General features: G+C 45.4%; 1 protein-coding gene across 1 annotated transcript in view; it reads right to left on the bottom strand.

Annotated features, from left to right (window-relative positions):
• The window catches only part of LOC146423979 (heterogeneous nuclear ribonucleoprotein U-like protein 1), a 35,083-nt gene extending 12,668 nt beyond the window's left edge, over positions 1–22,415 (bottom strand). The window contains exons 1-5 of the mRNA XM_085044007.1: positions 22,397–22,415; positions 18,666–18,895; positions 15,756–15,855; positions 7,650–7,762; positions 2,548–2,871 (exon numbers count right to left, since the gene is read on the bottom strand). Of these exons, the coding sequence (XP_084900133.1) occupies positions 2,548–2,871; positions 7,650–7,762; positions 15,756–15,855; positions 18,666–18,895; positions 22,397–22,415 (786 nt within the window). The remainder of the gene's footprint in view (positions 1–2,547; positions 2,872–7,649; positions 7,763–15,755; positions 15,856–18,665; positions 18,896–22,396) is intronic.
• Positions 22,416–24,126: the final 1,711 nt, after the last annotated feature.

Below are 24,126 nucleotides of genomic sequence, written 5' to 3'. Positions count from 1 at the left end.
ATAGGGGACATTGGGGAACATCAATGGGGATGTTGGGGACATCAGTGGGGACATTGGGGACAATGGGGACAGCTGGCAGACCCACCAGCATCAGCATCTGGGACAGAGATGGGACATTGGGGACATTTGGGGACAATGGGGACATCAATGGGGACAGCTGGCAGACCCACCAGCATCATCATCTGCCATGGGGACAGTGGGGACATTGGGGACATCAATGGGGACATTGGGGACATCAATGGGGACACTGGGGACATTGATGGGGACATCGGGGATATTTGGCAGACCCGCCAGCATCAGCATCTGCCACGGGGGACATTGTGGGGACAGTGTGGGGACAGTGATGGGGACATTAATGAGGACATCGTTGGGGACATTTGGGGAGAATTTGGGATATTTGGCAGACCAAACAGCATCAGCATTTGGGACAGGGGACAGTGGGGACAGCAGAGGGGACATTGCTGGGGACATTTGGAGACATTAATGGGGGCATTTGGGGACAGTGATGGGGACATTGGGGATATTGATGGGGATATTGGGGACATTGGAGACATTAATAAGGACATTAATGGGGACATCAGTGGGGACATTTGGGAACACTGGGGATACTGGGGACATTGATGGGGACAGTTGGGGACATTGAGGATGTTGGGGACATCGGGGAGAATTTGGGATATCTGGGAGACCAACGAGCATCAGGATCTCAGAGGACAGCAGGGACAGCTGGGGACACTGATGGGGACATTTGGGGACCTTTGGGATATTGGGGATATTGAGGACATCAGTGGGGATGTTGGGGACATTGGTGACATTTGGGACACTGGGGATATTGGGGACACTGGGGACACTGGACATCCCCAGAGTCACCCTGCTCTCCTCCATCCCCATGTCCCCAAGGTGTCCCCAGGATGTCCCTGTGTGCCCTTAATGTCCCCAGGCTGTCACCACGATGTCCCCAAGGTGTCCCAACCATGTCCCCATGTTCTCCCCATGTCCCCAAGGTGTCCCCACGTCCCTAGGATGTCTCCAGTGTCCCCAAAATCCCAAAAATTTCCAAGTTCTCCCCAATGTCCCCATGGTGTCCCCAACATCCCCAAATCCCCATTAATGTCCTCAATGTCCCCATGATGTCCCACCTCGCACTCACCCTTGCTCCTTGGCACCACTGTCCCCATCAATGTCCCTATTAAGGTCCCCACAATGTCCCCAAATCCCCATTAATGTCCCCATGATGTCCCCACTGATATCACCAAATCCTCATCAATGTCCCCAAGATGTCCCCAACTCTCACCTCACACTCAGCCTTGCTCCGAGGCCCTGCTGTCCCCATGATGTCCCCAATGTCCCCACAATGTCCCCATTAATGTCCCCAAGATGTCCCCAACTCTCACCTCACACTCAGCCTTGCTCCGTGGCCCCAATGTCCCCATTAATGTCCCCATGATGTCCCCACTGATATCCCCATTATCCCCATGATGTCCCCATTAATAAGTGTCCCCAGCAATGTCCCCATTAATGTCCCCATGATGTCCCCACTGATATCACGAAATCCTCATCAACATCCCCAAGATGTCCCCAACTCTCACCTCACACTCAGCCTTGCTCCGTGGCCCCGCTGTCCCCCTGACCCTGAGCTCCTTGGGGACATCCTGGATGAAGGTGAACTCTGGTCCCAATGACCCCAATGACCCCAATGTCCCCATTGACCCCAGTGGCCACAGTGACCGCAGTGTCCCCAGTGTCCCCAGTGTCCCCAGTAACCCCAGTGGCTGCAGTGACCCCAGTGGCCACAGCACCTCAGGCCGCTGTCCCCATTAATGTCCCCAAGATGTCCCCAACTCTCACCTCACACTCAGCCTTGCTCCGAGGCCCCGCTGTCCCCATGATGTCCCCATTAATGTCCCCATCAATGTCCCCATTAATGTCCCCAAGATGTCCCCAACTCTCACCTCACACTCAGCCTTGCTCCGTGGCCCCGCTGTCACCCTGACCCTGAGCTCCTTGGGGACATCCTGGATGAAGGTGAACTCTGGTCCCAATGACCCCAATGACCCCAATGTCCCCAGTGTCCCCATTGACCCCAGTGGCCCCAATGACCCCAATGTCCCCAGTGTCCCCAGTAACCCCAGTGGCTGCAGTGACCCCAATGTCCCCAATGTCCCCATTGACCCCAGTGGCCACAGTGACCCCAATGTCCCCAGTGTCCCCAGTAACCCCAGTGGCCGCAGTGACCCCAGTGGCCACAGCACCTCAGGCCGCTGTCCCCATCAATGTCCCCAATGTCCCCATTGTCCCCATGATGTCCTACCTCACACTCAGCCTTGCTCCCTGGCCCCGCTGTCCCCATGATGTCCCCAATGTCCCCAAGATGTCCCCATTAATGTCCCCACGATGTCCCCAACTCTCACCTCACACTCAGCCTTGCTCCGAGGCCCCAAATCCCCATTAATGTCCCCATGATGTCCCCACTGATATCCCCATTATCCCCATGATGTCCCCATTAATAAGTGTCCCCATCAACATCCCCAAGATGTCCCCAACTCTCACCTCACACTCAGCCTTGCTCCGTGGCCCCGCTGTCACCCTGACCCTGAGTTCCTTGGGGACATCCTGGATGAAGGTGAACTCTGGTCCCGCTGGCCCCAGCGGCCGCAGTGTCCTTGCTGTCCCCGCTGTCCCTGCTGTCCCCGCTGTCCCCGCTGTCCCCGCTGTCCCCTGGCCGAAGCGGAACTCCACGGCGCAGTTCTTGACCAGCACGTGAGGGAAGAGCGGCCGGCCGGCCAGGGTGGCCTTGGGGACACGGAAAGCCACACCCAGCCAGCGGCCGTTCTTCTGGAAGGAGAGCTGCACCTCCTCGCCCGACTCGAAATCCTGGGAAATGGGGAAAACGGGGAGGAAATGAGAAAAAATGGGGAAAAATGGGGAGGAAATGAGAAAAAACGGGAAAAATGGGGAGGGAATGAGAAAAAACGGGGAAAAACGGTGGAGGAACGGCAAAAAACCGACAAAAAACAGAGAGAAAACAGTGAAAAAATGGAGTTACAAAATGGTAAAATCCCAAAGTCTCAGAATCGCAAAATCCCTGAATCCCCAAATCCTAGAATCTGAAATTCCCAGAATAGCAAAACGTCAAAATCTCAGAATGGCTAAATCCCAAAATCTCAGAAATGCAGGGGCTGGAATCACTGAATCCCAGAATCCCAAAACTGCAAAATCTCAAAACCTCAGAATCCCAAAATCCCAAAATCCAAAATTCCCATAAAAACAAAATTCCAGAATCACAAATTCCCAGAATCCCCAAACCCTGAAATCCCCAAAATCTCAGAATCGCAAAGTCTCAAAATTGCAAAAGTCCAGAATCACTAAATGTCAAAAATCCCAAAATCTCAGAATCCCCAAATGTCAAAAATCCCAAAATCTCAGAATCCCCAAATGCCAAAATCTCAGAATCCCAAAAATCTCAAAATCACTAAATGGCAAAAATCCCAAAATCTCAGAATCCCTAATTGCCAAAATCTCAGAATCCCAAAATCTCAGAATCCCAAAATCTCAGAATCCCCAAATGTCAAAAATCCCAAAATCTCAGAATCCCCAATTGCCAAAATCTCAGAATCCCAAAAATCTCAAAATCACTAAATGTCAAAAATCCCAAAATCTCAGAATCACTAAATGCCAAAATCACAAAATCTCATAATCGCAAAATCTCAGAATGGCAAAATCTCAGAATCCCAAAAATCTCAAAATCACTAAATGGCAAAATCTCAGAATCTCAGTATCTGAAAATCCCAAAAAATCCCAAAATCCCAGAATCCCAAAATTCCAGGATTACAAAATCTCAGGATCCCCCAAAAAAGCCCCAAATCCCCGAATTTCGGGGTGGCAGTTCTTGCCCAGGCCATGGGGACACGGAACGCCACGCCCAGCCAGCGTGAGGAAATGAGAAAAAACGGGAAAAAAGGGGAAAAATGGTGAAAAACAGTGAAAAACTAGGAAAAAACGAGAAAAAATGAGAAAAAATGGGAAAAAATGGTGAAAAAATGGTGAAAAAAGGGGGAAAAAGGGCGAAGAAATGATGAAAAAATGGAGGGAAAAACAGAGTTGCAAAATTATAAAATTCCAATGTCTCAGGATCCCAAAATCCCTGAATCCCAAAATGCCAAGAAGCCAAAATTCTGGAATTCCTAAATCCCAAAATTGCAAGATCTTAGAATCCCAAAATCCCAGAATCACTAAATGCCAAAATCCCAAAATCTCAAAATCCCAAAATCCCAAAATCTTGGGAATGCAGGACCTGGAATCACTGAATCTCAGGATCCCAAAATCCTAGAATTCCAGAATCCCAAAATCCCAAAATCTCAGAATCGCTGAATATCAAAATCGCTAAATCTCAGAATCCCAAAATTTTAAAATCCAAAATCGCGAAATCTCAGAATTGCAAAATCCCAAAATCTCAGAAATACAGAACCTGGAATGCCTGAATTCCAAAATCCTAGAATTCCAGAATCCCAAAATCCCAAAATCTGAGAAACCAAAAACAAAAATGTGGAGAAAATGGGAAAAAGCAGCAAAAAAATGGTGAAAAAAATGGCAAAAACCAGGGGAAAAATGGCAAAAAAGGTGAAAAAATGGTGAAAATTAGAGAAAAAATGGCAGAAAAATGAGAAAAAATGGGCAGAATGGGAAAATCCTACAATTCCAGGATCTCAGAATCCCTGAATCCCAAATTCCCAGATTCACTAAATCCCAGAATCCCAAAATCCAAAAAATTGCAAATATCGAAATAGCAAAATCCCAGAATCACTAAATGTCAGAATCCCAAAATCCCAAAATCCCAGAATCCGAAATTCCCATGACAACAAAATTCCAGAATCACAAATTCCCAAAATCCTGAAATCCCAAAATCTCAGAATTGCAAAATCCCAGAATCACTAAATGTCAAAAATCTCAAAATCCCAGAATTCCAGAATCCCAAAACTCCAGAATTCCAAAATCTCAAAATCTCAAAATTCCGGAATTGCAAAATCTGGAAATCCCAAAATCCCTAAATGCCAAAACCGCAGAATCTCAGAAACCCTAAATCTCAGAATCCCAAAATCCCAGAATCTGAAATTCCCATGACAACAAAATTCCAGAATCACAAATTCCCAAAATCCTGAAATCCCAAAATCTCAGAATTGCAAAATCCCAGAATCACTAAACGTCAAAAATCCCAAAATCCCAGAATTCCAGAATCCCAAAACTCCAGAATTCCAAAATCTCAAAATCCCAAAATCTCAACACCTGAAAATCAGAAAATCCCAGAATTCCAGAATCCCAAAACCTCAAAATCCCAGAATCTCAAAACCCCAAAATTCCAGAACTGCAAAATCTGGAAATCCCAAAATCCCTAAATGCCAAAATCGCAGAATCTCAGAAACCCTAAATCTCAGAATCCCAAAACCCCAGAATATGAAATTCCCATGACAACAAAATTCCAGAATCACAAATTCCCAAAATCCCAAAATCCCCAAAATCTCAGAATTCCAAAATCCCAAAATCCCAGAATTCCAGAATCCCAAAACCTCAAAATCCCAAAATCCCAAAATTCCAGAATTGCAAAATCTGAAAATCCCCAAAATCCCAAAACCCCAAAATCCCAAAACCACAAAATCCCAAAATCCGAGAATTTGGGAATCACAGAATCCCAAAATTTCAGTGTCCCCAAAAATCTCAAACTACCCCCAAAAATGTCCCCAAATGACCCCAAAAGTCCTCGAAAGTGTCCCCAGATGTCCCCAAATAGCCCCAAAAATGTCCCCAAATATCCCCAAATAGCCCAAAATGCCCCCAAAAGTCCCCAAATTTCCCAAAATGTCTCCAAAAGTGTCCCCAAAAATCGACACATATCCCAAAAAGCCCCCAAATATCCCCAAATATCCCAAAAAATGTCCCCAAATGTCCCCAAAAATGTCCCCAAATATCCCCAAATGTCCCTAAATATTCCCAAAAGTGTCCCTAAATGTCCCCAAATGTCCCTAAATGTCCCCAAACGTCCCTCAATATCCCCAAAAGTGTCACCAAATGACCCCAAATATCCCAAAAAGTGTCCCCAAAAATCCCCAAATATCCCCAAATGTCCCTAAATATCCCCAAAAATCCCCAAAAATGTCCCCAAATAGCCTCAAATGTCCTCAAAAGCATCCCCAGGTGTCCCCAAGTGCTCCAGGATGTCCCCAAATGTCCCTAAATATCCCCAAAAATGTCCTCAAATGATCCCAAATATCCCCAAATCTCAAATTTCCCCAAATATCCGCAAGTATCCCAAAAAAATATCCCCAAATATCCCCAAAAAATGTCCCCAAATACTCCCAAATGTGTCCCTGAATATCCCCAAATGTCCCCAAAAATCCCCAAATGTCCCTAAATGTCCCCAAAAGTGTCCTCAAGTTATCCCAAATATCCCAAAAAGTGTCCCCAAATATCCTCAAATGTCCCCAAATGTCCCTCAATATCCCCAAAAGTGTCACCAAATATCCCCAAATATCCCCAAAAATGTCCTCAAATGTCCCCAAATATCCCAAAAAGTGTCCCCAAAAACCCCCAGATGTCCCCAAATATCCTCAAATATCCCCAAAAATGTCCCCAAATGTCCCCAAAAATCCCCAAATGTCCCTAAATATCCCCGAATATCCCTAAATATTCCCAAAAGTGTCCCTAAATGTCCCCAAATATCCCAAAAAATGTCCTCAAATGTCCCCAAATATCCCCAAAAGTATCTCCGAATGTCCCCAGATGTCCCCAAATATCCCCAAAAATGTCCCCAAATGACCCCAAATATCGCAAAAATCCCCAAAAATCCCCAAATGTCCCTAAATATCCCCAAATGTCCCTCAATATCCCCAAAAATCCCCAAAAATGTCCCCAAATAGCCTCAAATGTCCTCAAAAGCATCCCCAGGTGTCCCCAAGTGCTCCAGGATGTCCCCAAATGTCCCTAAATATCCCCAAAAATGTCCCCAAATATCCCCAAAAAAATCCCCAAAAGTGTCCTCAAATGATCCCAAATATCCCCAAATATCCCAAATTTCCCCAAATATCCCCAAATATCCCAAATTTCCCCAAATATCCAAAAATATCCCAAAAAATGTCCCCAAATAGCCCCAAATATGCCAAAAAATATCCCCAAATATCCCCAAAAAATGTCCCCAAATATCCCCAAATGTGTCCCTGAATGTCCCCAAATGTCCCCAAAAATCCCCAGATGTCCCTAAATATCCCCAAAAGTGTCCTCAAATTATCCCAAATATCCCAAAAAGTGTCCCCAAATATCCTCAAATGTCCCCAAATGTCCCTAAATATCCCCAAAAGTGTCCCTAAATATCCCCAAATATCCCCAAAAATGTCCCCAAATATCCCCAAATGTCCCCAAAAGTGTCCTCAAATTATCCCAAATATCCCCAAATGTCCCTAAATATCCCAAATATCCCCAAATATCCCCAAAAATGTCCCCAAATAGCTCCAAACTGCTCCCTGCGTTAGCCCCGCCCACCCCCGTTAGCCCCACCCACCCCAGGTTAGCCCCGCCCACCCCGTTAGCCCCGCCCACCCCCGTTAGCCCCGCCCACCGCGGTGAGTTAGCCCCGCCCACCGCGGTGAGTTAGCCCCGCCCACCGCGAGGCAGCCGATGACGTCACCCTCCCCGAAAGGCTCTCCGTAGGTCTCGAAGCGGCAGTTGGTGGATTTCCTGCCTGTGCCGCCGAACCCGAACGAGAACGGCTCCTCGCCTGGGAATTTGGGAGAATTTGGGAGATTTGGGGAGAATTCCTGATGGGGAAACCGAAATTCCCCGAAAGGAACCCGAAATTCCCAAATATTTGGTGTAGAGAACCCAAACTTCCCAAAAACCCCACATATGGAACCCAAAATTCCCTTGAGGAACCCCAAAATAGCCATAGGAGAACGGTTCCTCTCCTGGAAATTTGGGAGAATTTGGGAGAATTTGGGGAGAATTCCTGATGGGGAAACCGAAATTCCCCGAAAGGAACCCGAAATTCCCAAAAGTTCCCCATATGGAACCCAAAATTCCCTATAGGAATCCCAAAATAGCCATGGGAAAATGGCTGTTCTCCTGGAATTTGGGAAATTTGGGGAAATTTGGGGAGAATTCCTGATGGGGAAAATAAAATTCCCAAAAATATTTGGTGTAGAGAACCCAAAATTCCCAAAAATCCCACATATGGAACCCAAAATTCCCAAAAATTCCCTATAGGAATCCCAATCTTCTCCTGAAAATTTGGGAAACTTAGGGATAATTCCTGCTGGAGAAACCAAAATTCCCAAAAATATTCGGCGTAGAGAACCCAAAATTCCCAAAAACCCCACATATGGAACCCAAAATTCCCTATAGGAACCCCAAAATAGCCATAGGAGAATGGTTCCTCTCCTGGAATTTGGGAAATTTGGGGGAATTTGGGAAAATTCCTGATGGGGAAACCAAAACTCCCTGAAAGGAACCCGAAATTCCCCAAAATTCCCTATATGGAACCCAAAATTCACGAAAACCCCACATACGGAGACCAAAATTCCCAAAAATTCCCTATAGGGACCCCAAAGCAGCCGTGGGAAAATGGTTCTTCTCCTGGAATTTGGGGAATTTTGGGAAAAATTGGGAAAATTCCCAATGGAGAACCCAAAATTTAAAAAAATTCCCTATATGGAACCCAAAATTCCCAAAAATTCCCTATAGGGAACACAATCTTCTCCTGAAAATTTGGGAAATTTGGGGAAAATTCCTGCTGGAGAAACCAAAATTCCCAAAAATTTGGTGTAGAGAACCCAAAATTCCCAAAAATTCCCTTCAGGAACTCCAAAGGAGCCATAGGAGAACAGCTCTTCTCCTGGAATTTGGGGAAAATTTGGGGAATTTGGGGAGAATTCCCCATGGAGAAACCAAAATTCTGTATAGGAACCCCAAAGCAGCCGTGGGAAAATGGTTCTTCTCCTGGAATTGGGGGAATTTTGGGAAAAATTGGGAAAATTCCCAATTGAGAACCCAAAATTCCCAAAAATTCCCTATATGGAACCCAAAATTCCCAAAAATTCCCTATATGGAACACAAAATTCCCAAAAATTCCCTATAGGAACCCCAATCTTCTCCTGAAAATTTGGGGGAATTTGGGGATAATTCCTGCTGGAGAAACCAAAATTCCCAAAAATTTGGTGTAGGGAACCCAAAATTCCCAAAAATTCTCTATATGGAGCCCAAAATTCCCCAAAAATCCCTATAGGGACAACAAAGCAGCTGTAGGAAAATGGGTTTTCTCCTGGAAAATTGGGAAATTTGGGGAAATTTGGGGAAAATTCCTGATGGGGAAACCAAAATTCCCCGAAAGGAACCCGAAATTCCCAAAAGTTCCCCATATGGAGCCCAAAATTCCCTATAGGAACCCCAAAATAGGTGTAGGAAAATGGTTCTTCTCCTGGAATTTAGGAAAATTTGGGGGAATTTGGGGAGAATTCCTGATGGAGAAACCGAAATTCCCTGAAAGGAACCCGAAATTCCCAAAAGTTCCCCACATGGAACCCAAAATTCCCTATAGGAATCCCAAAATAGCCGTGGGAAAATGGCTGTTCTCCTGGAATTTGGGAAATTTGGGGAGAATTCCTGATGGAGAAACCAAAATTCCCTGAAAGGAACCCAAAATTCCCAAATATTTGGTGTCGAGAACCCAAACTTCCCAAAAACCCCACATATGGAGCCCAAAATTCCCAAAAAATCCCTATAGGAACCCTAAAGCAGCCGTAGGAAAATGGCTCTTCTCCTGGAATTTGGGAAATTTGGGGAAATTTGGGGAGAATTCCTGATGGGGAAACCAAAATTCCCAAAAATATTTGGTGTAGAGAACCCAAAATTCCCAAAAACCCCACATATGGAACCCGAAATTCCCTTGAGGAACCCCAAAGCAGGTGTAGGAGAACGGCTCCTCTCCTGGAATTTGGGAAATTTGGGAGAATTTGGGGAGAATTCCAGATGGGGAACCCGAAATTCCCAAAAGTTCCCTATATGGAACCCGAAATTCACGAAAACCCCACATACGGAGACCAAAATTCCCAAAACTTCCCTATAGGGACCCCAAAGCAGCCGTGGGAAAATGGTTCTTCTGGAATTTGGGGAATTTTGGGAAAAATTGGGAAAATTCCCAATGGAGAACCCAAAATTTAGAAAAATTCCCTATATGGAACACAAAATTCCCAAAAATTCCCTATAGGAATCCAAATCTTCTCCTGAAAATTTGGGAAATTTGGGGAAAATTCCAGATGGAGAAACTAAAATTCCCAAAAATATTTGGTGTAGGGAACCCAAAATTCCCAAAAACCCCACATATGGAACCCAAAATTCCCAATAGGAACCCCAAAGCAGGTGTAGGAAAATGGGTTTTCTCCTGGAAAATTGGGAAATTCGGGAGAATTTGGGGAGAATTCCAGATGGGGAAACCAAAACTCCCTGAGAGGAACCCGAAATTCCCCAAAATTCTCTATATGGAGCCCAAAATTGGCCTCCAGGGATCCCAAAATTCCCAATAATTTCCCTACAGGAAATGCAAAATTCTCCCCTAGAGATCCAAAATTCCCAAAAATTCCCTATAGAAACCAAAATTCCCAAAAGTTCCACACATGGAACACAAAATTCCGAAACATTCTCTACACAGAACCCAAAATTCCCAAAATTTTCCTATGAAGACCCCAAAATTCCCTATGGAGACCCAAAATTCCCAAAAAATTTCCTACAGAGAATCCAAAATTCCCAAAAATTCCTTCTCCAGACCCCAAAATTCCCTTCAGGAACTCAAAATTTAAAAAAAAAAATTCCCTACAGAGAACCCAAAATTCCCCAAAAAATCCTATTTGGAACCCAAAATTCCCAAAAATTTCCTATAGGGACAACAAAGCAGCCGTGGGAAAATGGGTTTTCTCCTGGAATTTGGGAAAATTTGGGGAAATTTGGGAGAAATTCCTGATGGGGAAACCAAAATTCCCTGAAAGGAACCCGAAATTCCCAAAATTTTCCTATGAAGACCTCAAAATTCCATCTGGAGACCCAAAATTCCCAAAAATTCCCAAGAGAGAACCCAAAATTCCCAAATTATAGAGAACCCAATATTCCCCAAAAAAATCCTATTTGGAACCCAAAATTCCCAAAAATTCCTTACAGGAACCCCAAAGCAGCCGTGGGAAAATGGCTTTTCTCCTGGAATTTGGGAAAATTTGGGAAAATTTGGGAAAATTTGGGGAAAATTCCCAACGGAGAAACCAAAATTCCCAAAAATATTCGGCGTAGAGAACCCAAAATTCCCAAAAATCCCACATATGGAACCCAAAATTCCCAAAAATTCCCTCTAGGGAACACAAAATTGCCAAATGTTCTCTACAGAGAACCCAAAATTCCCAATATTTTCCTATAAAGACCCCAAAATTCCATCTGGAGACCCAAAATTCCCAAAAATTCTATATATGGAACCCAAAATTCCCAAAAACTCCCATTAGGAACCCCAAAGCAGCTGTAGGAAAATGGTTCTTCTGGAAATTTGGGGAATTTGGGAAAATTCCTGATGGAGAAACCAAAATTCCCAAATATTTTCTTTAGAGAATCGAAAATTCCCAAAAATTCCCTATATGGAACCCAAAATTGGCCTCCAGGGAGCCCAAAATTCCCAATGAAACCTCAAAAATTCCCCCAAAAAAATCCCTATAAACCAAAATTCCCAAAAATTCCTGATCCAAAAATCACCCAAAAATTCCTGATCCAAAATGATCCAAAATTCCCAAAAATTCCTTACATAGACCTCAAAATTCCCAAATATTTCCTATATGGAACCCAAAATTCCCAAACATTCCCTTCAGGGATCCCAAAATTGCCAAAAATTCCCTTCAGGGATCCCAAAATTGCCAAAAATTCCCAATGGAGAAACCAAAATTCCCAAATATTTGGTGTAGAGAACCCAAAATTCCCAAAAATTCCTGATAGAGAACCCGAAAATTCCCTATAAAAATTCAATAATTCCCTTCAGGGATCCCAAAATTCCCCAAAAATTCCCTACAGAGAACCCAAAATTCCCTTTAGGAACCCGAAATTCCCAAAAATTCCTGATAGAGAATCGGAAATTCCCAAAAATTCCCTTCAGAGACTCCAAAATTCCCAAAAATTCCATCCAGGAACACAAAAATTCCCAAAAAATTCCCTACAGGGAACCCAAAATTCCCAAAAATCCCCAAAAGGGACCCAAAATTCCCCAAAAATTGCCAAAAGGAACCCAAAATTCCCAAAAATTGCCAAAAGGAACCCAAAATTCCCAAAAATCCGGACAGGAAACCCAAAATCCTCTAAGGATTTTTTGGATATTTTTCCATCAATTTTCTGCCAATTTTTCCAGCAAATTCAGCATTTCGGGTCACACTTTGGGGACACTTTGGGGACACTTTGGGGACATTTTTAGGGTCACTTTGGGCTACTTTGGGGCCATTTTGGGGACACTTTGGGGTCACTTTGAGCCATTTTTGGGACATTTTGGGGTCACTTTGGGCTATTTTGGGGACATTTTGGGGTCACTTTAGGGTCACTTTAAGGGCCACTTTGGGCCACATTTTGGGGTCACTTTGGGCTACTTTGGGGCCATTTTGGGTCACTTTAGGGTCACATTGAGGTCACTTTGGGTCACATTTTGGGGTCACTTTGAGCCATTTTTTGGGGACATTTTGGGGTCACTTTAGGGTCACATTGAGGTCACTTTGGGGTCACATTTTGGGGCCATTTGGGTCACATTTTGGGGTCACATTTTGGGGCCATTTGGGATGACTTTGGGGTAACAATTTGGGGACACTTGGGGTCACTTTGGGCCACATTTGGGTCACATTTTGGGTCACTTTGGGGCCATTTAGAGCCACATTTTGGGGTCACTTTAGGGTCACTTTGGGCCGTTTTTGGGACATTTTGGGGTCACTTTGGGCCATTTTGGAGACATTTTGGGGTCACTTTAGGGTCACATTGAGGTCACTTTGGGCCGTTTTTGGGACATTTTGGGGTCACTTTGGGTCACATTTTGGGGTCACTTTGGGCCATTTTTGGGGTCACATTTTGGGTCACAGTTTGCGGCCATTTGGGGTCACTTTGGGTCACATTTTGAGGTCACTTTGGGGTCACATTTTGGGTCACATTTTGGGGTGACTTTGGGGTGACTTTGGGGTAACAATTTGGGGACACTTGGGGTCACTTTGGGCCATTTAGGGTCACATTTTGAAGCCATTTTGGGTCACTTTTGGGGCCACTTTGGGTCACTTTGTGGTCACTTTAGGCCACATTTTGGGGACACTTTGGGTCACTTTGGGGCCATTTAGAGCCACATTTTGGGGTCACTTTGGGGTCACATTGAGGCCACTTTGGGCCATTTGGGGTCACTTTGGGCTATTTTTGGGGTCACATTTTGGGGCCACTTTGGGTCACATTTTGGGGTCATTTAGAGCCACATTTTGGGGTGACTTTGGGGTCACTTTGGGCCATTTTTTGGGACATTTTGGGGTCACTTTGTGGTCACATTTTGGGGTCACTTTGAGCCATTTTTTGGGGACATTTTGATGTCACTTGGGGTCACTATTGGGGACACTTTGGGGTCCCTTTAGGGTCACTTTGGGCCATTTTTGGGGACACTTTAGGGTCACTTTGTGGTCACTTTGGGGCCACTTTGGGCAACATTTTGGGGCCACTTTGGGCCATTTTGGGGTCACTTTGGGTCAATTTAGGGTCACATCTTGGGGACACTTTGGGCCATTTTGGGGTCACATTTTGGGGACACTTTGGGCCACATTTGGGGACACTTTGGGCCATATTTTGGGGTCACATTTTGGGGTCACTTTGGGTCACATTTTGGGGTCACTTTGGGCCACATTTGGGGACACTTTGGGCCATTTTTGGGGTCACATTTTGGGGTCACTTTGGGGTCACATTTTGGGGCCATTTGGGTCACATTTTGGGGACATTTTGGGGTCACTTTGGGGTCACTTTGGGGTCACTTTGGGCCATTTTTGGGTCACATTTTGGGTCACTTTGGGGCCATTTAGAGCCACATTTTGGGGTCACTTTAGGGTCACTTTGAGCCATTTTTTGGGACATTTTGGGGACACTTTGGGTCACATTTTGGGGTCATTTAGAGCCACATTTTGGGGTCACTTTGGGTCACATTGAGGCCACTTTGGGCCATTTTTGGGTCACATTTTGGGGCCACCTGGGGACACTTTTGGGTCACATTTTGGGGTCACATCTTTGGGTCACATTTTGGGGACACTTTAGGGCCACTGTGGGACATTCCTGGGGATATTTTGGGGTCACATTTTGGGGCCACATTGAGGTCACTTTGGGGCCATTTTTGGTCACATTTTGGGGTCACTTTGGGGTCACTTTAGGGCCACTTTGGTCTACAGTTTGGGGCCATTTTTGGGGACACTTTGGGGCCACTTCAGGGTCACTTTAGGGCCACTTTTGGGGACACTTTGGGCTAGTTTGGGCCCATTTTGGGTCACATTTTGGGGACACTTTGGGGCCATTTAGAGCCACATTTTGGGGCCATTTTGGGGCCATTTTGGGGCCATTTTTGAGGTCACATTTTGGGGTCAATTTGGGCCATTTTTTGGGCCATTTTTGGGGTCACTTTGGGTCACATTTTGGGGCCATTTGGGGTCACTTTGGGGTGACTTTGGGGTGACAATTTGGGGACACTTGGGGTCACTTTGGGCCATTTTTGGGTCACATTTTGATGTCACTTGAGGTCACTATTGGGGCCACTTTGGGGCCACTTTAGGGCCACATTTTGGGGACACTTTGGGCTACAGTTTGGGGCCATTTTGGGTCACTTTTGGGGCCACTTTGTGGTCACTTCAAGGTCACATCTTGGGGCCACTTTGGGCCACATTTTGGGTCACATTTTGGGGCCATTTAGAGCCACATTTTGGGGACATTTTAAGGCCACTCTGGGATCACTTTAAGGTCACTTCAGGGTCACTCTGGGTCACTTTGGGGTCACTTTAGGGTCACTCATTGGTCACTCACCCAGCTGGGTGCTGCAGGGTCAGTTTGGGTCACTTTGGGGTCACTCTAGGGTCACTCAGGGTCACATTTTGGGGACATTTCGGGGTCACTCACCCAGCTGGGTGCTGCAGGGTCAGTTTAGGTCACTCAGGGTCAGTTTAGGTCACATTTTAGGGACACTTTAGGGTCACTCATTGGTCACTCACCCAGCTGGGTGCTGCAGGGTCAGTTTAGGTCACTCAGGGTCACTTTAGGTCACATTTTGGGGACACTTTGGGGACATTTTGGGGACATTTCCATGTCACTCACCCAGCTGGGTGCTGCAGGGTCAGTTTTAGGGTCACTCAGGGTCACATTTTGGGGACATTTTGGTGTCACTCACCCAGCTGGGTGCTGCAGGGTCAGTTTTAGGGTCACTCAGGGTCACATTTTGGGGACATTTTGGTGTCACTCACCCAGCTGGGTGCTGCAGGGTCAGTTTTAGGGTCACTCAGGGTCACATTTTGGGGACATTTTGGTGTCACTCACCCAGCTGGGTGCTGCAGGGTCAGTTTGGGGTCACTTTGGGGACACTTTGGGGACATTTTGGGGTCACTCAGTGGTCACTCACCCAGCTGGGTGCTGCAGGGTCAGTTTAGGTCACTCAGGGTCAGTTTAGGTCACATTTTGGGGACATTTTGGGGACATTTCTGGTCACTCACCCAGCTGGGTGCTGCAGCTCTCCAAGGACCATCCAACCCGAACCACGTGAGGATCAACTTCTGCTGGGGGCAGCTGGGGGACAGCCAGGGCCTGGCACACCTGGGGACATTGGGGACATTGATGGGGACAGCCAGAGCCTGGCACACCTACAGGGACATTGGGGACATTAATGGGGACAGCAATGGGGACAGACAGAGCCTGGCACACCTGGGGACATCATTGGGGACATTAATGGGGACATTGATGGGGACAGCCAGAGCCTGGCACACCTGGGGACAGTGTGGGGACATTAACTGGGGACAGCCAGAGCCTGGCACACCTGGGGACAGTGTGGGGACATTAACTGGGGACAGCCAGAGCCTGGCACACCTGGGGACAGTGTGGGGACATTAACTGGGGACAGACAGAGCCTGGCACACCTGGGGACATTGGGGACATTAATGGGGACAGCAATGGGGACAGCAATGGGGACATTGTGGGGACAGACAGAGCCTGGCACACCTGGGGACAGCAATGGGGACATTGTGGGGACATTAATGGGGACAGCAATGGGGACAGCAATGGGGACATTGTGGGGACAGACAGAGCCTGGCACACCTGGGGACATTGGGGACATTAATGGGGACAGACAGGGCCTGGCACACCTGCAGGGACAATGGGGACATTAATGGGGACATTGTGGGGACAGACAGGGCCTGGCACACCTGGGGACATTGGGGACATTAATGGGGACAGACAGAGCCTGGCACACCTGGGGACAGCAATGGGGACATTGTGGGGACATTAATGGGGACAGCAATGGGGACAGACAGAGCCTGGCACACCTGGGGACATTGGGGACATTGATGGGGACAGACAGAGCCTGGCACACCTGGGGACATTGGGGACATTGATGGGGACAGACAGAGCCTGGCACACCTGGGGACAGCAATGGGGACATTGTGGGGACAGACAGGGCCTGGCACACCTGGGGACATTGGGGACATTAACTGGGGACAGCAATGGGGACATTAATGGGGACAGCTGGGGGACAGACAGAGCCTGGCACACCTGGGGACAGTGTGGGGACATTATGGACATTGATGGGGACAGACAGCGCCTGGCACACCTGCAGGGACATTGGGGACATTAATGGGGACAGCAATGGGGACAGACAGAGCCTGGCACACCTGGGGACAGCAGGGACAGCAATGGGGGCAGCTGGGGGACAGCCAGGGCCTGGCACACCTGCAGGGACATTGGGGACATTAATGGGGACATTGATGGGGACATTAATGGGGACAGCAATGGGGACATTAATGGGGACAGCAATGGGGACATTGGGGACATTGATGGGGACAGCCAGGGCCTGGCACACCTGCAGGGACATTAATGGGGACATTGGGGACATTAATGGGGACATTATGGACATTGATGGGGACAGCCAGAGCCACCGACACCTGGGGACAGCAGGGGACAGTGTGGGGATTTGGGGACATTGGGGATGTTGGGGACATTGGGGACATTGACTCCAAATTGCCATTTCTGACCCAAATCTCCCATTTCTCAGCCCAAATCCCAATCCCTTGACCCCGGAACTGTGACTCCAAATCCTCCTTTTTCACCAAAAATCCCCAATTTTCCACCAGAAATCCCCACTTTTGACCCAAATGCCGATTTCTCTCCTCATTTTTCACTGCCAAGCCTCATTTCTGACCCCACAGTTCCCAATTTTTCACCAAAAATCTCCATTTTTTCACCCCAAATCTCTATTTCTGACCCAAATTTCCCATTTCTCACCCCAAATCTTCATTTTTCACCTCAAATTTCCCATTTCTGACTTCATTTCTGACTCTAAATCCCCATTTCCTCACCCCAAATACCCATTTTTTCACCCAAAAATCTCCATTTTTTCACCAAAAATCCCCATTTTTTCCCAGCAAATCTCCATTTCTGACCCAAATTTCCCATTTTTGACCCAAATTTCCCATTTCTCACCCCAAATCTCCACTTCTGACCTCAATTCTCACCCCAAATCTCCATTTTTCACCCAAAAATCCCCATTTTTCCACCTCAAATCTCCGTTTTTTCACCAAAAATCCTCATTTTTCCTCCAAAAATCCTCATTTTTCCTCCAAAAATCCCCAAATTTTCCCGAAATCCCCGTTTTTCACCCCAAATTTCCCCCATTACCTTGAGCCCAAAGGCCACCCTGCCCTGCTGGCCCCATGGGTGGCTTTAGCTCCTCACCTGAGAATTCTCACCCCAAATTCCACATTTTTCCACCCAAAATCCCCATTTTTCCCCCCAAAATCCCCATTTTTTCACCCCAAATCTCTATTTCTGACCCAAATTTCCCATTTCTCACCCCAAATCTCCATTCCTGACCTCTTTTCTCACCCCAAATCCTCCTTTTCTCACCCCCAAACCCCATTTTCCTACCAAAAATCCCCAATTTTCCCCCCAAAATCCTCATTTTTTCACCAAAAATTCCCATTTTTCACCCCAATTTTCCCAAATTCCCCGTTTTTCACCCCAAATTTGACTCACCTTGAGCCCAAAGGCCACCCTGCCCTGCTGACCCCATGGGTGGCTTTGGCTCCTCACCTGAGAATTCTCACCCCAAATTCCACATTTTTTCACCCAAAATCCCCATTTCTGACCTCAAATTTCCTAAATTTCCCATTTCTCACCCCAAATCTCCATTCCTGACCTCTTTTCTCACCCCAAATCCTCCTTTTCCACCAAAAATCTCCGTTTTTTTCAGCAAAAATCCTCATTTTTCTACCAAAATTACTCATTTTTCCTCCAAAAATCCCCAGTTTTTCACCCAAAATCCCCATTTTTCCCCCCAAAATCCTCATTTTTTCACCCAAAATCCCCCAATTTTCCCAAATTCCCCGTTTTTCAGCCCAAATTTGCCCCATTACCCTGAGCTGGAAGGCCACCCTGCCCCTGCTGACCCCATGGGTGGCTTTAGCTCCTGACCACAGGTAGGCAAAGCCGTCGCTGGTCAGCGGGGAGCCGCCCAGCCGCCCGGGGGACACCTGGAAATGCAGGTCACTGGTGTCTGAAATGGGGAGAAAAATGGGGAAATTAGTTAAAAATTGTGAAAAATGGGGAAAAATTGGGGAAAAAAGAGGGAAAAAATGGGAGAAAACTGACAAAAAATGGGGAAAAATGGGGAAAAATGGGAATTATCTGAAGTGGGACACCTGGAAGTGCAGGTCAGAGGTGTCTGAAATGGGGAGAAAACACAGAAAAATGGTTAAAAATGGAATTATATGTCAGGGGACAGCTGGAAATGGAGGTCACTGGTGTCTGAAATGGGGAGAAAAATGGGGAAATTGGTTAAATTGGGGAAAAATGGGAGAAAAATGGGAGAAAATGGGGAAAACATGGGGAAAAATGGGAGAAAACCGAGAAAAAATGGGGAAAAACGGGGAAAAAATGGGGAAAAATGGAATTATCTGAAGTGGGACACCTGGAAGCGCAGGTCAGAGGTGTCTGAAATGGGGAGAAAACACAGAAAAATGGTTAAAAATTGTGAAAAATGGAATTATCTGAAGTGGGACACCTGGAAGTGCAGGTCACTGGTGTCTGAAATGGGGAGAAAACAGATAAAATTGGTTAAATTGGGGAAAAATGGGGAAAAATGGGAGAAAACGGGGGAAAAATGGAGAAAAAATGGAGAGAAAAGGGGGAAAAATGGGGAAAAAATGGGATATTTCTCTGTCCTGGGACAGCCTGAAGTGCAGGTCAGTGGTGTCTGAAATGGGGAAAAAACACAGAAAAATGGTTAAATTGGGGAAAAATGGGGTGTTTGGGTTATTGGGGTTAGAGTTGTTGGGAAAAAAGGGAGAAAAATGGAGAAAAATGGGAGAAAATGGGGAAAAATGGGGAAAAATGGGATATTTCTCTATCCTGGGACAGCCTGAAGTGCAGGTCAGTGGTGTCTGAAATGGGGGGAAACAGAGAAAAATGGGGAAATTGGTTAAAAAAGGGGAAAAATGGGGAAAATTGGGAAAAAATGGGGGGAAAATGGGGAAAAAATGGGGAAAATGGAGGAAAAATGGGAATTATCTGAAGTGGGACAGCTGGAAATGGAGGTCAGTGGTGTCTGAAATGGGGGAAAAACAGAGAAAAATGGTTAAATTGGGGAAAAAATGGGATTTATTTGAAGTGGGACAGCCTGAAGTGCAGGTCAGAGGTGTCTGAAATTGGGAGAAAACACAGAAAAATGGTTAAATTGGGGAAAAATGGGGAAAAATGGGGAAAAATGGGGAGAAATGGGAAAAATGGGGGAAAATGGGGAAAAAAGGGGAAAAATTGGAGAAAAAATGGAGAAAAAATGGAGAAAAAATGGAGAAAAATGGAGAAAAAATGGGGAAAAATGGGAGAAAAATGGGGGGAAAAAGGGGAAAAATGGGAATTATCTGAACTGGGACAGCTGGAAATGGAGGTCACTGGTGTCTGAAAAATGGGGAAAAAACACAGAAAAATGGTTAAATTGGGGAAAAAATGGGGAAACAATGGGAGAAAACGGAGAAAAAATGGAGAAAAATGGGGAAAAATGGGGAAAAATGGGAATTATCTGAAGTGGGACATCTGGAAATGGAGGTCAGAGGTGTCTGAAAAATGGGGAGAAAACACAGAAAAATGGTTAAAAATTGTGAAAAATGGAATTATCTGAACTGGGACACCTGGAAGTGCAGGTCAGAGGTGTTTAAAATGGGGAGAAAAATGGGGAAATTGGTTAAAAATGGGGAAAAATGGGGAAAAATGGGGAAAAATGGAGAAAAAAGGGAGAAAAAATGGAGAAAAAATGGGGAAAAATGGGGAAAAAAGTGGGGAAAAATGGGATATTTCTCTGTCCTGGGACAGCCTGAAGTGCAGGTCAGTGGTGTCTGAAATTGGGGAAAACAGAGAAAAATGGGGAAATTGGGGAAAAAATGGGGAAAATATGGGGAAAAATGGGGAAAAATGGGGAAAAAATGGGGAAAAAATGGGGAAAAAATGGAGAAAAAATGGAGAAAAAATGGAGAAAAAATGGGGAAAAATGGGGAAAAATGGAGAAAAAATGGAGAAAAAATGGAGAAAAAATGGAGAAAAAATGGAGAAAAAATGGGGAAAAATGGGGAAAAAATGGATATTTCTCTATCCTGGGACAGTCTGAAGTGCAGGTCAGAGGTGTCTGAAATGGGGAGAAAACACAGAAAAATGGTTAAATTGGGGAAAAAATGGGGAAAATATGGGGAGAAAATGGGGAGAAAATGGGAAAAAATATGGGGAAAAATATGAGGAAAAATGGGGGAAAAAATGGGGGAAAATGGAGAAAAATGGGAAAAAAATGGAGAAAAAATGGAGAAAAAATGGGGAAAAAATGGAGAAAAATGGGGAAAAAATGGAGAAAAATGGGGAAAAATGGGATATTTCTGAAGTGGGACAGCTGGACATGGAGGTCAGAGGTGTCTGAAATGGGGAAAAAACACAGAAAAATGGTTAAATTGGGGAAAAAATGGGGAAAATATGGGGAAAAATGGGGGGAAAATGGGGAAAAAATGGGAAAAAATGGGGAAAAAAAATGGGGAAAAAATGGATATTTCTCTGTCCTGGGACAGCCTGAAGTGCAGGTCAGAGGTGTCTGAAATTGGGGGAAAAACAGGGGAAATTGGTTAAAAATGGATTTATCTGTCAGGGGACAGCTGGAAGTGCAGGTCAGAGGTGTCTGAAATGGGGAGAAAACACAGAAAAATGGTTAAATTGGGGAAAAAATGGGGAAAAATGGGAAAAAATGGGGAAAAAATGGGGAAAAAATGGGGAAAAAATGGAGAAAAAATGGAGAAAAAAATGGAGAAAAAATGGAGAAAAAATGGAGAAAAAAATGGAGAAAAAATGGAGAAAAAATGGAGAAAAAATGGAGAAAAAAGTGGAAAAAAAGGGGAAAAATGGAGAAAAAAGGGGAAAAATGGAGAAAAAAGGGGAAAAATGGGGAAAAATGGAGAAAAAAAGGGGGAAAAATGGAGAAAAAATGGAGAAAAATGGGGAAAAATGGGGAAAAATGGGATTTATCTGAAGTGGGACAGCTGGAAATGGAGGTCAGAGGTGTCTGAAATTGGGGAGAAAACACAGAAAAATGGTTAAATCGGGGAAAAATGGGGTGTTTGGGTTATTGGAGTTAAGAGTTGTTGAGAAAAAAGGGAGAAAAAAGGGAGAAAAAATGGGGAAAAAGGGAGAAAAAATGGGGAAAAAAGGGAGAAAAAAGGGACAAAAAAGGTGGCAAAAAAGAATTAAAAAGTACTGAAAGAAAAGGACAAAAACCAGAGAAAAAGTAGCAACCAAAAGGGACCAAAAGGGACAAAAAAGAGACAAAAAGCAGCAATCAGGTGACACAAAGTGCCAAAAAGTGCCATTTGGTGACTCACAGGTGCCATTTGAGGACATTTTGGGGACATTTGGGGACACTTTGTGACTCACAGGTGCCATTTGGGGTCATTTTGGGCCATTTTGGGCCATTTAGGGACACTTTGTGACTCCCAGGTGCCATTTGGAGCCATTTGGGGACATTTGGTGACAAAAAGTGACATTTTGTGACTCACAGGTGTCATTTGGGGACATTTTGGGGCCATTTGGTGACAAAAAGTGACATTTGGTGACTCACAGGTGCCATTTAGGGCCATTTTGGGACACTTTGTGACTCACAGGTGCCATTTGGGGCCATTTGGTGACAAAAAGTGCCATTTTGGTGACTCACAGGTGCCATTTGGGGACATTTTGGAGCCATTTGGGGACATTTTGGTGACATTTGGGGACATTTGGTGACTCCCAGGTGCCATTTGGGGACATTTGGGGCCATTTTGGGTACAAAAAGTGCCATTTGGTGACTCACAGGTGCCATTTGGGCTATTTTGGGGCCATTTGGGGCCATCTGGGGACATTTTGGTGACATTTTGGGGCCATTTTGTGACTCACAGGTGTCAATGAGCACCAAGTCCTCATCGAACTCTTCCTCTTCCTCCTCTTCCTGCTGCTGGGGGGAGTTGGAGCTGCAGAGATTTGGGGCAAAAAACAGCAATTTGGGGAAAAAGTGCAGTTTGGGGGAAAACCCCAAATTTGGGGGGAAAACTGCAATTTGGGGGAAAAACTGCAAGTTGGGGAAAAAACTGCAGTTTGGGGAAAAAACTGCAGTTTGGGAAAAAACCCCAAATTTGGGGGAAAAACCCAAATTTGGGGGGAAACAGCAATTTGGGGGAAAAACCCAAATTTGGGGAAAAACAGCAATTTTGGGGGAAAACCCAAATTTGGGATAAAAAACTGCAATTTGGGGGAAAAACTGCAGTTTGGGGAAAAACAGCAATTTGGGGTGAAAAACAGCAATTTGGGAAAAAACTGCAGTTTGGGGGAAAAACCCAAATTTGGGGAAAAACAGCAATTTGGGGGAAAACTGCAGTTTGGGGTGAAAAACTGCAATTTGGGGAAAAACAGCAATTTGGGGAAAAAACTGCAGTTTGGGAAAAAACCCCAAATTTGGGGGAAAACAGCAATTTTGGGAAAAACAGCAATTTGGGGGAAAAACCCAAATTTGGGATAAAAAACTGCAATTTGGGGGAAGAACTGCAGTTTGGGGAAAAACAGCAATTTGGGGGAAAAACTGCAATTTGGGGAAAAAACTGCAATTTGGGGGAAAAACTGCAGTTTGGGGGAAACAGCAATTTGGGGTGAAAAACCCACATTTGGGGTGAAAAACTTAAATTTGGGGCGAAAAAATCTCGATTTGGGGTCAGAAACCCTAATTTGGGGTTAAAAACCCTCAGTTTGGGGTCAGGGATTGGGGTTTGGAGTCAGAAACTGCAATTTGGGGTAAAAACCTCCGTTTGGGGTCAAAAACCTCAATTTGGGGTCAGAAACCTCAATTTAGGGTCAGAAATGGAGATTTGGAGTCAAAATTCTTAATTTGGGGTTAAAAATCTTTAATTTGGGGTCAGAAACCTCAGTTTGGGGTCAGAAATCTCAATTTGGGGTCAGAAATCTCAATTTGGGGTCAGAAATCCTCAATTTGGGGTCAGAAACCCTCAATTTGGGGTCAAAATCCTCAGTTTGGGGTCAGAAACCTCAATTTGGGGTCAGAAATGGGGATTTGGGGTCAAAACCCTCAGTTTGGGGTCAGAAACCTCGGTTTGGGATCAGGGATTGGGATTTGGGGTCAAAAAAACCTCAATTTGGGGTCAAAACCCTCAATTTGGGGTGAAAAACCCTCAGGTTGGGTCAGGGATTGGGATTTGGAGTCAAAAACCTCCATTTGGGGTTAAAAACCTCCATTTGGGGTCAGAAATGGAGATTTGGAGTCAAAAATCTTAATTTGGGGTTAAAAATCTTTAATTTGGGGTCAAA

This window comes from Lichenostomus cassidix, unplaced genomic scaffold (genome assembly GCF_008360975.1).
Source record: "Lichenostomus cassidix isolate B80296 unplaced genomic scaffold, HeHo_3.0 HiC_scaffold_35, whole genome shotgun sequence".
Taxonomy (NCBI): Eukaryota; Metazoa; Chordata; class Aves; order Passeriformes; family Meliphagidae; genus Lichenostomus; species Lichenostomus cassidix.
Note: the sequence above shows the minus strand (reverse complement) of the source record. Positions and strands in the feature narration are given on the sequence as shown.